The 12372-nt window shown below is 32.2% G+C and overlaps 1 protein-coding gene across 2 annotated transcripts; it reads right to left on the reverse strand.

The window, feature by feature from the left end:
- Window positions 1-1762: 1762 nt before the first annotated feature.
- On the reverse strand, window positions 1763-12326 carry LOC131929051 (glycosylphosphatidylinositol anchor attachment 1 protein). 2 transcript variants are annotated; one of them, XM_059285237.1, is made up of 14 exons: window positions 12246-12326; window positions 11362-11550; window positions 11086-11173; window positions 10877-10982; window positions 10388-10550; window positions 9354-9455; window positions 8750-8949; window positions 8105-8316; window positions 7419-7572; window positions 6862-7069; window positions 5337-5458; window positions 4453-4652; window positions 3741-3914; window positions 1763-2846 (listed from the first exon to the last, which is right to left on the reverse strand). In XM_059285237.1, the coding sequence occupies exons 2-14, from the start codon at window positions 11531-11533 to the stop codon at window positions 2573-2575; spliced, it is 2175 nt and encodes a 724-aa protein (XP_059141220.1). In that variant the 5' UTR covers window positions 11534-11550; window positions 12246-12326; the 3' UTR covers window positions 1763-2572. The 2 variants fall into 2 exon arrangements, with proteins under 2 accessions (XP_059141220.1, XP_059141219.1); XM_059285236.1 differs by having other exon boundaries at window positions 12216-12251.
- Window positions 12327-12372: the final 46 nt, after the last annotated feature.

Here is a 12372-nt window from a genome sequence, read left to right on the forward strand (position 1 = left end):
AAAGTAAGCAGTATCTACTAGTTATTGTGCCCCGTGTGTAAATGTGTGTGAGTGGAGGGGGGAGGGGTAAATTTAAAACAATTCCGGGGAAGCGAGTGTGGAAAGTAATTTTCTTAAAAAGTTAAAATATTTATTATTTTCTATTTCGTCCGAAAATACGACAGTACAGAGAGAAATACTGGCACGACCCCTCGCCTTATAAAAAATATATACTTTTTTACGCCCTATACACAAAGTATTAACTATATTCATTTAAAGAGTGCATTTATAAACGCCAAAATAATAACAGGCCTACACTATTTTCGATCAGAGCCCGTCAAATAAATAGTGTGTATCCGGCATTTCCAGAAAGATGGAATATGGTCCAACCATTTGCATTATTAATTGCCGCTTCCAGCAAGCCTAACGGTCGCTAGGCGTGGCCGCATAATGACGGAGTCCGATTGAATGCTGCAGTGGGCGTAGCCGGTCATAATGTCAGTCCCTGAAGCTAGAGAGTCAACGTGATCAATGCATGGCCTTCACGCCAAGAAACAATGAGTATTGAGTTTAGTTCGTGTTGTTTTTAAAAAAAGAAAAAAAGGTTGGTTATGATGTGGATGGGCCCTATACATTGACTTCTCGCGTACGTAAAATTACAGTCACGACATAGAAGCTGGAACTAGTCGTTGTTCACAGTGGGAGCAGTGTTTCATTCAGACTTTTTTCTCCGGGGATGGGGGGGGGGGCATCTAAAATTTGGGGGGGGACGGGACGGACGGACACTGTTAAAAGTATATATTTTCTATATAAATTCCATTTCGTTCGGGGGTGGGGGGTAAGACTTTTTCAGGGGGGGGGGGGGGGGGCGAAGAGATTTCTGGAAGAAACTGAGTGGGAGAAGGGGTGTCAAAAAATTACGTCACCAAAATCAGAACCCTTTCATTCCTGGGATTGTGATGTCAGTTATTATTTAAAGTGCATCAACCCCCCTCCCCTCTTCTTCACAAATATGGATAGCATATCCATTAACAATAAACTTTGTATAATTAGCTAAATTGATCTATTCTAGATGGATTGTATATGGATATAGGGCAAAAATATTCTTTTTTTTAGAGGTTTTTTTTCCATGCACATAATACAAAACAAGCTTATTCTGTGGGTGGGACTGGTCCTTCACTTATATTAAACCAGTATTGAAAAAATATCAAGTCAAACCAGCTATTTAGAGGTCAAGAGCCTCAATTACACCCACTGTTACTGGATAGTTATATAGGACTATATATGGTTTTCACTTATATCTAACTGGGAAATGACATTCAAGAAAGTAACAATAAGTTATTAACAAAATATAAATTTTACTTTAATTTCTACAACAAATTAACAACATTGTCATCAGTGTATAAAACAAACATTAAAATAACAAATATATTTAAATACGAAGGTGCAATACAAAGCAACTTAAACAAAAAATTAGGGCCTATGAATAATTTGTGAGGTTAGGTTTGGACCGGATAATTGTCCAATGTAAAATATTACAACTACAGGTAACAGAACTAAAAAAACTATCTTTTACTGTGTTTCTAACTGCTATACTATGCATTCAAGACATTTTTAGTCAATTAAATTTAGAAAATAAATTAAAATTTAAAATCTGAAACTAATGTGGTTGACTAGACCAGAGTTCTTTAAGGATAATGCAAAAGACATGCGTCAAACAGATCTAAAAATTATACAGAATATATAGTATTTTCTTCTGAAAAACTCATCAGTATTTAACAATGCACACCATGTAAACACTAGGGCTACTAAAACAAATGGTCGTTAGTTATAATTTTAATAACTAATCCAGATATTCTCAAATCTATTAGGACGTGCAAGTAAGACAGGTTTCATTTGATTATTTGGCTATATGTACAGCTTTTCACGGTGGATAAACAGGAATGTATTCAGGCTTAAGCCACTCCATATTAGTTCAGTCATCCGGTTCAAATGTGCAGGAGTCTCATCAGGCATCATTTGACCGTAAATAGTTAACAGTGGTACTTGGTGACAATGGTCACCTTTAATATTTGATAGAGAGATCTTCACAAACCATGCTTGTGTTAATCTAATGAAATGCACAATTCGTGATTCACAGAATTCACCCCTGCACAATAAAGCCAAGACATAGAAGTATGGTGTTAATTCAGATATTAATCAGCCTACGTTTTCTTTAGCAATGTTGATAAAATGGAATTTTAAAGAAATTTGATTACAGTTGTATGTATTTCCAACAAAAATCTTAAAATGTTAGAAGAGATGTATCATAAGTTTGGTGATATCTCCACTAACATGGTTTTATAAAAACACAAGTAAAAAGAAATTTTAAAAAAAATTTAATTCTTAAACACTGAACAAATACCTCAAAACAAGTAAAAATACTGTTACACTATTTATAAATCCAAACAGCATACTGTTAAAAGTATTACACCTTCAATACATTTTCTCAGTTAATTTACATCCCTACCACTGTCTTTCAAAGATCTAACAAAACAAATATAAATAAGAATTTTACTTGGCAATATTTATCCATACAGGCATATAAACAATTTTAAACCTCTGATTTCTTAGCATCTATCCACGGAATTGCCCAAAAAAGAAGCCAAATTGGAAAAATAACAGCAGTGATGATAGTTTCTGTCCAAGCATTAAAAAGATAGGAGTCCATTATTCCAAGAAAAATGAGGCTTTTGCTGTTTGCAAATCCTTGAGTCAAAAGTTCCAGTACAGAATTTCTAGGCATGGCAGAGATGACGCCCACAATAAACATAAGACAAAGTGGTGACACTAGGACTAAAGCAATCATTTGGAGCCAGCGAACAAATCTGTGAAAGTGTAAACATATAAGTAAATTACAACAATGATTTGATTTAAGAATAAAAGCATGATGCCTCTTACTTGGGTGCAAAGACATGTGCAATATAAACAAAAACAGCAAAACATAAAGTGATTTTTAAAAAATATTTTAAAACTATGTTATTTCTTTTTCTCCTGTTACTAAGATTTACACAGAGACAAATTTTGATCAGCTGAGTGCTGATAGTACTTAGAATCTGGAAGACTAACATTCTTTAAAATTATTTTTCTAATATAATTTCATTAACTAACATAATTTTTATCTTTATCATTAATTTTTTTTAAAATTGATATATAAGCAGGTACTGCTCTCCCCCTTAACCCATAATGCTAATTTCTATTTGTCTACTTCTCCACATAGTTCACAAAGCACACAAACTTGTTATCTTGGCAAAAACCATAATGATAAAAAAAAGAGTAAATATGAGCAATGAAAAATATTTTTCAGATGAACTGATCAAATAGGTTTGCAGGTAAGAAAAGGGGCAAACAATACACAAACTCATGATGTAAAAAGAAATTTATGCGTAAAAGCATACTGACAGCTGTTAATGATAAAAGATTAACTTTCAAATAAATATGGTGCAAAAATAGTTTAATATTTAGATACAATATTTAACAAATAATTTTAGAAATAGGTTAAAATGTCTAAGCTTTTATAAACATTTATATAATATGAAACAATAGTTCATGAAATAAGATCAATTTTCCACTTCATATACAACCATTTTTTACCAATACATTTTTATTATAAACTGAAGTGTAAATGCATTAAAATCTTCGTAACTTTAAAGTGTTTTTTCCCTGTTTTTTTTTTTAAAAACATGACATAACAAACACAATGTGGCAACTCAGACACCTACCTGTATGAAGATGGCCTGACAAGAGTTGTCACTGGCACCATAAAGGCTGTGAGGAAAAAAGCTTGTGAAATGTTGAGAACTGCAATAGCGGCCAGAGCCAAAGTTTGGGCAATGAGTGCCACAGATTTCAGCAGTTGCCAATCAAGTGACAAGATGTCCAGCTCAGATGATTTTCTTAAAGAAGAAAACACGGTGATTACAACAGGAAAGTTTTGTTTTAAATATTGTGTTTTGTTAATTAAATAGGAAAATGAAAGGAAAAATAAAGGAAAAAAAAAAGCTGAAGTAAAACAAAATCATGGACAGAAAGGAAGAGCGTGTAAAAAGTACTTGTAAAAAAGTAATTGATTAAAATATGTTTACAGCAAATTATTTTTCAATTTCAGACTATTTCATTTTAAAAGATTGCAAGATTAAGTAATAAAACATTGGATACAGCAATTTTGTTTGTAACTGACTGAATAAGTTTCTTGAAAGGCCAAATATTTTTTTTTTAAAACAACCACCCAGCGTAGAAGCAGCTGTGTAAAATATTTATCAACAGCAACATTAACATAACAGATATGTTAACCTTAGATCACCTGCCATATGGTTGTGTGGTCACTTATTTAACCTTTCCATGACTAACCGTAAAACAGTTACCAATCAGAACCAGATAGCCTTTGACTGAAGATAAAACTCTAACAGTAAAATAAAATAAAAAAGCTGTTACCTTTTCATAAGCTTAGGGTAAACAAGTGCTGCAGTGAAAATGGCAACCAAACTGTAAGCAAACACGTCCTCAGTTTGGATGCGGAATTTAGGCATAATGTGGGTGAGCAGTTCTGGCCCTTGGTGGGCCATCCAGCTGAGCAGCAAAGAGATCAAAATCACAGGGACGATTGTAGTCACTCCTTTACTGGACTTGGGTTTCTGTGACAAAGGTGAGTCAAACTATGTATACAACAAAATTAAACTTCAAGAAACATACTATAAAGTGATGGACAGTTGAATAATGACAGCATAAATTTGAAAAGGTGGTGCTCGTTAGCTGGGGATAGCAACCCATCTAGGAGAGAAAACTCAAAATCAAACAACTGCTGCTTTGGTTGGAAAAAGGCTATTGAAGCATTTCCCGAAGGAAAAGAAGGCTAAAATCAGTCAACAGCCTATATGGTGCACAACAAGTTGACACATAATACTTAAACGTGTTGGAGGAAATCTCTTCCAACATTACAATTAATAACGAAGAATAAGTTAAGTGAGTCAAGAATATCCATGGTATGCAAGCAAATAAGAAACAAACATGAAAAGTAGAGAAAATTATGAGGAATGGTTATAATAATTTTTATTCTCATGTTGTAACTGGGATTCTCAGATAAAAATATTCTACATTGAGATGGTGGAGGAAGTGTTTTGTTTAGTATTGTTTTTGAGTTTACTTATACAATGTTTATTTTATCACTTTTCAAACGTTTTATTTTTGGAGGAATGAGGTTTTAAAAAAAATGTTTAATGCAATTCCATATTACTTTTATTACATAAAAAAAAACTACTCAATTGAACAGAAAGTGACTGCTCCAATGTTTAGGATCAACAGGGTATAAACTTACAAACCTCATCTTCCATAATGGCAGCATCCCCTGATCCTCTTTTCCCTTTTTCTGTTTTAGTTTGATCATTATTTGTCTCCTCTTTCTGGCCAGATTTCAGTTCTTTCTTTTTAGATTTTGATTTTTCTAAAATAAAGAAAGGCATCTATCTATTGAACTATAGATGTTAATATAAGACAAATTAAGATAATGCAGAAAGCATTCAGATCCAAAATTATAGTTTTGGGACAATTTTCCTCAATTTTCAAAGGAACAAATATAAAAAATATCAATACACTATGCATCAGCTTTGTTACATATAAATTGAGAAATAAAAAAATTTGAGAGCACAGGATTATTACTAAACATATTACAAGTAAATTGTTGGTTCACCATAATCATCTAACCCAGGGGTCTCCAAACTTTTCAGTCCGAGGGCCACATTAACTATCAAATTTCAGTTCGGGGGCCAGTTTCTTCCAGGCATGTCGTTGATTTTTCCTCAGCCATCACCAACAAACGTTTTTTCCGTGGACAAAAAGATCTCGGCGGGCCGGATGAGAGGTCCTCGCGGGCCGCATCTGGCCCGCGGGCCGTAGTTTGGAGACCCCTGATCTAACCCGAAATAAGTTTTTAAAATGAAGTACTTTCAAGTAATCTGTGAAATTTAATACTCACAGTAAAATATATTTCATTACCAAATCATAAAGCCTGCTTACCTATAATTATGTAAAAAAAACTACAAAACAACTTCTCTATGTTAATCTTCAAACCCAAATGTTAATAATGTACACATGTTGGGTCAAGATAAAAATGTATCTTTTAAAACATTTTACTTTAATACTAACATTACATCACTAGTTATAATTATTTAGGAAATTAATCATTAATTAAAAAGTTATAATACAGCCAAAGTAACCTAAAATATGTTTTAATGATTATTTATAATAAACAGCATGTACTTGCAACAAGGTATTTCTAGTGACTGCTGACCATAATAAATGAATCTGCTTTATTTGACCAAAAACATAAATTTGTCACAAACATGAATACCTTTTACTAAACATGATTTTAAAATGCATGGCTTGAAGTAAAAAATTCTGAACTCTTGTTGTCTAAAACAGACTGTTATTAGGAACATACTTGGTCAGAGCACATTTTGTTTCTCTTACTTTATCACATTAAAACCTGAGCAGAATTTGTCATATAACTTAATTTACGCATTTAATTACGCAAATTATCTCATTAAGAAAGAATTATCCTTAATTATTGATAATGTACCTTCTATAAAGTTAACTCCATGCATTAGTACTGAAAAATTCATCAATCAATATCTAGTAAAGGATATTATGAGTCATGTTTAAAGACAAATCTGTTTTCTGCTATTGTAAAGGATAATGAATTTAGAAAATGAAAAAAAAAATGAAATGTGTAAAAATAAAAATCAATTTATCACATGTATAGGAAACTAATGCTATACATATCTCATTTATTTTCTAAGATTTGTAAACTTGAAAGAGAAGCAAATAGAATTGAAACATTTTTCATACTTTCTATGGCAGGATCTGGTTCGTCGCCTCTACTTTTGTTTTCTCCTTTCTTTAGTTCTTCAGCCTTCTGTTTGTCATCTGTTTGTGTGTCACCCTTCTGTTTATCTGTTTGTGTGTCACCCTTCTGTTTATCATCTGTTTGTGAGGCTTCCTCCTCCTCTCTTGTCTTAGAATCATCGCTGTCAGATCCCACCCACAGGGCTATACCGTAACATGTTAAGGAAAGTTTTTTTTTTATCTATTTAACAATCTACTTTTTATTCAATGATAAAGAACATTGTTAATTTGTACAAATTTCTGTTTAAAATGGCAGCTTATTTGTCAATTAAATTAGTTAGCAATTATATAGGTTTCAGCTATTTTAGTATTTTTTGTTGCATATTTATCAGATATCGTCACATTTACCTTACATTTGATTTTTCAGCTGAATTAATAGTCATTTTTTTTTAAATTTTAGTTTATGTGTTTCTGGTTATCTGATATGCTTCAAATAAGCTAAATTAACTCAGGGTGCAGCTAACCCAAAAATATCTAATTAAAATTGAATGAAAGGATATTTTGATCAGGCCAGCCAAAGCCATCAACCCAAATGGTGGCATGTACATTCCAATAGACACATATCTACTGGTAGATGGGAGGAGATAAAAGAAGAAAGACTGATGGAACCTCTCCAGCAGATTGTTTAAGCTCCTGAATATTCCCTCGATGATTCTGTAAGAAAGAAAGTTAGTTAAGATGAGCACAGCAAACCACAAACTAGTATTATTTCATTATTACTGACATTTGAACAAACACAATAAATACTAAAAATTCGTTGTAGGAAAGGCCAGTGGTTCACAGACAAGCTTGAATTCTCACAGAAAAAGTTAATTAGTTTCCCTTTTTTTAAATGTCATTATCAGAATGATTACAAGAATTTTTTTCTTAAGTATTTGAGAACAATATTATATGGGGTCATCCATTATTTATGACGTCCACACACGGGAGGGGACGGGTCCGAAAAAATTGACTTTTGCTGACGAGTGTGGACTTTTAATAGGGAATTATGTGGACTTTAGTGGAGGGGGGGGTCCAAAATCCAAAAAAAATTGTGGACGTCATAAATGGATGACCCCTATATGTCAATATTTCTTTAATCAATAAATATTTATACAAAACAATAAACAATGGCTTTTTCCATAACTAAGTACATGTATTGCATCATAGATTTTTTTTAACAACACTAAACTGGCATGTTTCTTACTTGGCAGTAGTGCTGAGATCAGTTGACCTATAACCTCTAGCAACAACCCCTTCTAGAGTGACAGCTTCAATGTGAAACTTCTGGAACAGACCATGGTTTCCAGAGGGGGCGCCACTTGCCTGGTACCACATCATTTTTAGCATAGTGGACAGTGCTTTCTTATAATCATCAAAAGAATCCCCAAACTCAGTGTGAATGTGGCCTTTGTCTTCCTAGAAAATAGAATAAGTAGGAAATTATTACTAACACTTTTTTTATTTGATCAATGAACATCTTCAAACTTTAAAATTTTTTTTTATTTTGTCCTGGTCATATTATTAGTCCCATGAGTAAAGGGCTTTACCAATTTAAGTTCCAAATATCAATGTAATACATTTCATCATTGTTGTTGAATTAAGTCTAAATTAATGCATTAATTGTTGTTTAAACTGCTTATTCTATCGCTACACTTTTTCATGGTTGGACTAACCATTCTACTATATAAAACATAAGAGTAAGATAAATAGTTTGAATAATATATTTAAAAAAAAAAACTTTTATGAAGTCTAGATGAGTTAAAATAATTAACAAACTGTTCAACTACCATTTACAACAAAACAAACAACTGTGTGTCAATTCATATCTAACATCACAAATAAAACTTACCAGAGATTTATGTAGTGCCACCTGTGAGCGCTCCCTCCTGCAAAGCCTGACCACCAGGTTGACAAGGTCAAGGTTAGGCAGCTGACCATTGAATCCCTCCAGCTTGATGTTGAAATAATTGATGTTCTCCAGAGGAAGTTCAAGGTTAATAGCAGCAATGATTGGACCACTCCTGCCCTCAAGACTGTCAGACAAGATATCTTCAGAGGGAAAAATTTTTTAAAATAGTAAATCAATACACAATTTTTTAGCATCAAAAATCAATTTTTTTAAAGAAAAATGTCTTCTATAAGCAAAACAAAATAAAACAGAAAAATTGCCTCTTTTCTCAGAGGTTTATTTTATTGGATCTACAGTAAAGAGCAGAAACTATTTTTCTTATTTTGAAACTGTTTTCATTATTCAAATCAACATTAACAGCATTTTAAGCCTAAATAATATCTTCACACTATAAGGGTAGATAATATAGAGATTATATGTAATTGTGTGGCTATCAAAAATATTGACTCTTCCAACACAGACAGTGGAAAAATGAGTTATTATAAGTAATGCTTTAGTTAGAATAACAATCAACTGCCAGTACCAAAAAAACCAAGCTACTTACAGCGAGACTTAGTCTGGTGATATCCATCTAACCAAGCCATAGCACCAATTTCATCAAAGTCAGAGAACAAGAAGATGATGTCCTTGCTCCAGTATGGTTTTTCTGAAATAATGACAAACTATGCAACTGATTACTGGGAACTGAGCTATTAGGTACAACATTACTAATATTACGCTTTAAAAGTGTCTTAGTAAGTAAAATGATTTTTTTATGCTGATGTGAATAATGGCAAAAAAAACAACAACATATATAGAAGTATTTATCTAATAAATGCCCTAAATAATAAGTAAGCATTATAATTTACAGTGCTAACTAGAAAGAAGCTAACTTAATACTGTCCATACATTAGATTGTGATGTTTTATTAAAGAGATCTAAATAAAATTGTATAGATCTTTTATTTTAAGAGAACACCATGAAAGAAATTAAATAGTCTAATTAGGTGTAAACATTAGAAAATATCCCCTAGGATAAATTTATACATCTATATATATAATTCTCTTCTGGGAGCAGCTAAAAAACAAGCTGTAAACGCGATCCCTACCTCCCCACCCCTACATGATCTTAGTGAGCTGTGTTCACTCTAAATGTTTACAAGCAGAGCCAACGATTTCAAACGTAAAAAGGGGGGGGGGAGAGGGAGAGGGGGGGGGGAAGGAAGGAGGGGGGTTATGGTCCTTACAGTGTTTTAAAGAAATAAAGAAATATTTTCAGTGTCAGCATTGGTACTGTTGAATTCACAAATTATGAATTACTGAAAAGTAGAAAATAAAACAACTAAATAGCGGCGTATGTTATGCCGCGGGCCGGCTCGTCTTCATATATTTTAATAGATCACCATGAAAGAATGTGAACAGTCTGATTCGGTGTAAATACAGAAAATATCCTAGGATAACTGGGAACAAATAGCTGGAGAAGAAAAAAGACAATAGTAACACAATATAAGGATGATGGAGTACCAAAAAAATGAATAACGAGGAACAAAGGTTTGATTATTCCTGTCAACAACGTTTTAAACCATATTTTGCCACTTACTTTTAAATTCTGTGGCTAAAGCAAGTGCTAAAGCTATTCCTCCTCCCGTCCCTGTCTTCTCTTTGCTGCCCAAGGGCCGAAGTGGGACAGAAAGAACAATAGCCTCAGTACTGGCTGACCTTCGAGCTCGAAGAATAGAAAATATATTTTCACCCTTCACAACCTGAAAAACAAAGATTAAAAAAAAAATGACTTTAATAAAGAATTAATACAGAACATAATTTTCATAATTAAATATATGCTGTCAAAAGAATGATTAAAAAAGAGTAAGGATATATAGTTAAATCATTTGAGAGTCTGATACACATTAATGTATAGACAAAAAAAATGTGAAAAGATTGACAAAAAACTGATTATATCACAAAATAATTGAAAGCTGAGTGTTTTGTTAAAATTGATAAGCTTAAAACATAAAAAGCATTATATACCAAATACAAATAAACACAATTTTATTTAATTAAAGAAATACCTCAGTAAAATCAAACTTACTGTTGTGGAGATGGACTTGAAGGGATAAACAACAGAGAAGTTCTGTGAGAAAGTCTCCAATCCCATGTCCTGGAACTTTTTATAAATCCACTTGTGTGGTGATACTCTGCAAAAGAATTACATTAATTCAGTACTACAAGTTCATTTACCAAAAAGCAATGGTGGGTGTGTGTGTGTGTGTAACAAATGTTATTTTTTAAAAAAATCACTTTGTATCCTTCTTTAACTCAGCCTCCACTTCACTTTTATACACTACAGCTGACTGCAGAAGAGATGGTAGATCTGACTCCACCAAACCTAGAGAAACATAAAAAAGTATGATTGCCACATTATACATTTTAACAAACATACATTGAGCTAATAGAACATTTTAAGTATAGAAATTTATAAAGCACTTTAACAATCTCATAAGTATAAGGGTGATCCATATATGATTACATCTGCATAGTTATACAAAAATGTTAATGAAAATATTATATTATTACCTGGCAGTAAGGCATTTTCAGAAAAGTAAGTTCCAGCATTTAAGGGTTGATAGGCCAAAGCTAAGAACCACAATAGTCCAGCAGTGTATGAAACAATGCATAACTTTAGATTGTGCTTTATAAGTAAAGCTATAAAGCGGTTGCGTTGCTTTTCACTTGTCAGCAAGCCCATTTTCTTATCACTTATTTCTGGACAAAAGATTAAATATTTAAATAATAAATTTATAATTTTTTTTAAACTAAAAAACTTGTTAGTAATATTCAACAAAATTGACTTGAAAAAGTTGAGGTAGGCCTACTTTTGTCATAGGTAGACTCAAACTTGGGAATTAAAAAGGCCTAAACTAAATAGTAAATAGGAGCAAATATTTTTCTAGTTTACACATTACTATAACTTGGCCACATTTATGTAGCATAACATCTAGATCTATTTGGTTAATTCAGTCTTTTTTATTTTAAGTCTAGTGACTAGTGACTCTAGTCTATAGGCCTAGATAATACATTTAAAAAAAATAGAGACTGCAATGGAGAGTGGAGATATAGTTGAGACTTAACTTTTAGTTACTAGATCTAGATCTACTAACTGCTTACTGTTACTAGATCTAGAAGTTTAAACTAGTTTAAAGTTTAAAGAAGACTTCAGTGAAGAAGACTCAACAAGACTGTACTGTACACTACAGAACTGAGCAGTATTATTATTATGAATGAATGGATTTATGTTTTAGCTTAAGTTTTAAAAGTCACTTTACTGACTTTTGTTTAGTAAAAGTAAACATTTAATTATAGATCTAGAATATATAGGTCTAGATTCTAGATAATATAAAATTATAAAATTAAAACATTTTTAGTTTTACATGATTTTTATTGAAACTAGGAAAGCTTACCGGCTTACTTCCGTATCCGCTTTTAGCACTTGCATTCGCTTTATTATTAATTTTATAATTTACAACAATTTTAACTTCAATATTAATTTCAACTAAATCTAATTACTCAACCAAAAACTATTTAAGC

This window comes from Physella acuta, unplaced genomic scaffold (assembly GCF_028476545.2).
Source record: "Physella acuta isolate Inbredline_101_S28 unplaced genomic scaffold, ASM2847654v3 ptg001586l, whole genome shotgun sequence".
Lineage (NCBI taxonomy): Eukaryota > Metazoa > Mollusca > Gastropoda > Physidae > Physella > Physella acuta.

Excerpts from the sequence above, each read along its gene's own strand:
- LOC131929051 (XM_059285237.1), bottom strand. The coding sequence starts at position 11,533 with ATGGGCTTGCTGACAAGTGAAAAGCAACGCAACCGCTTTATAGCTTTA. Across the intron at positions 7,573-8,104 it reads GATCTCAGCACTACTGCCAA|AATCATCGAGGGAATATTCA; the intron begins GTAAGAAACATG and ends TCTTTCTTACAG. Across the intron at positions 7,070-7,418 it reads CTTTGGCTGGCCTGATCAAA|GGTATAGCCCTGTGGGTGGG; the intron begins ATATCCTTTCAT and ends TTAACATGTTAC.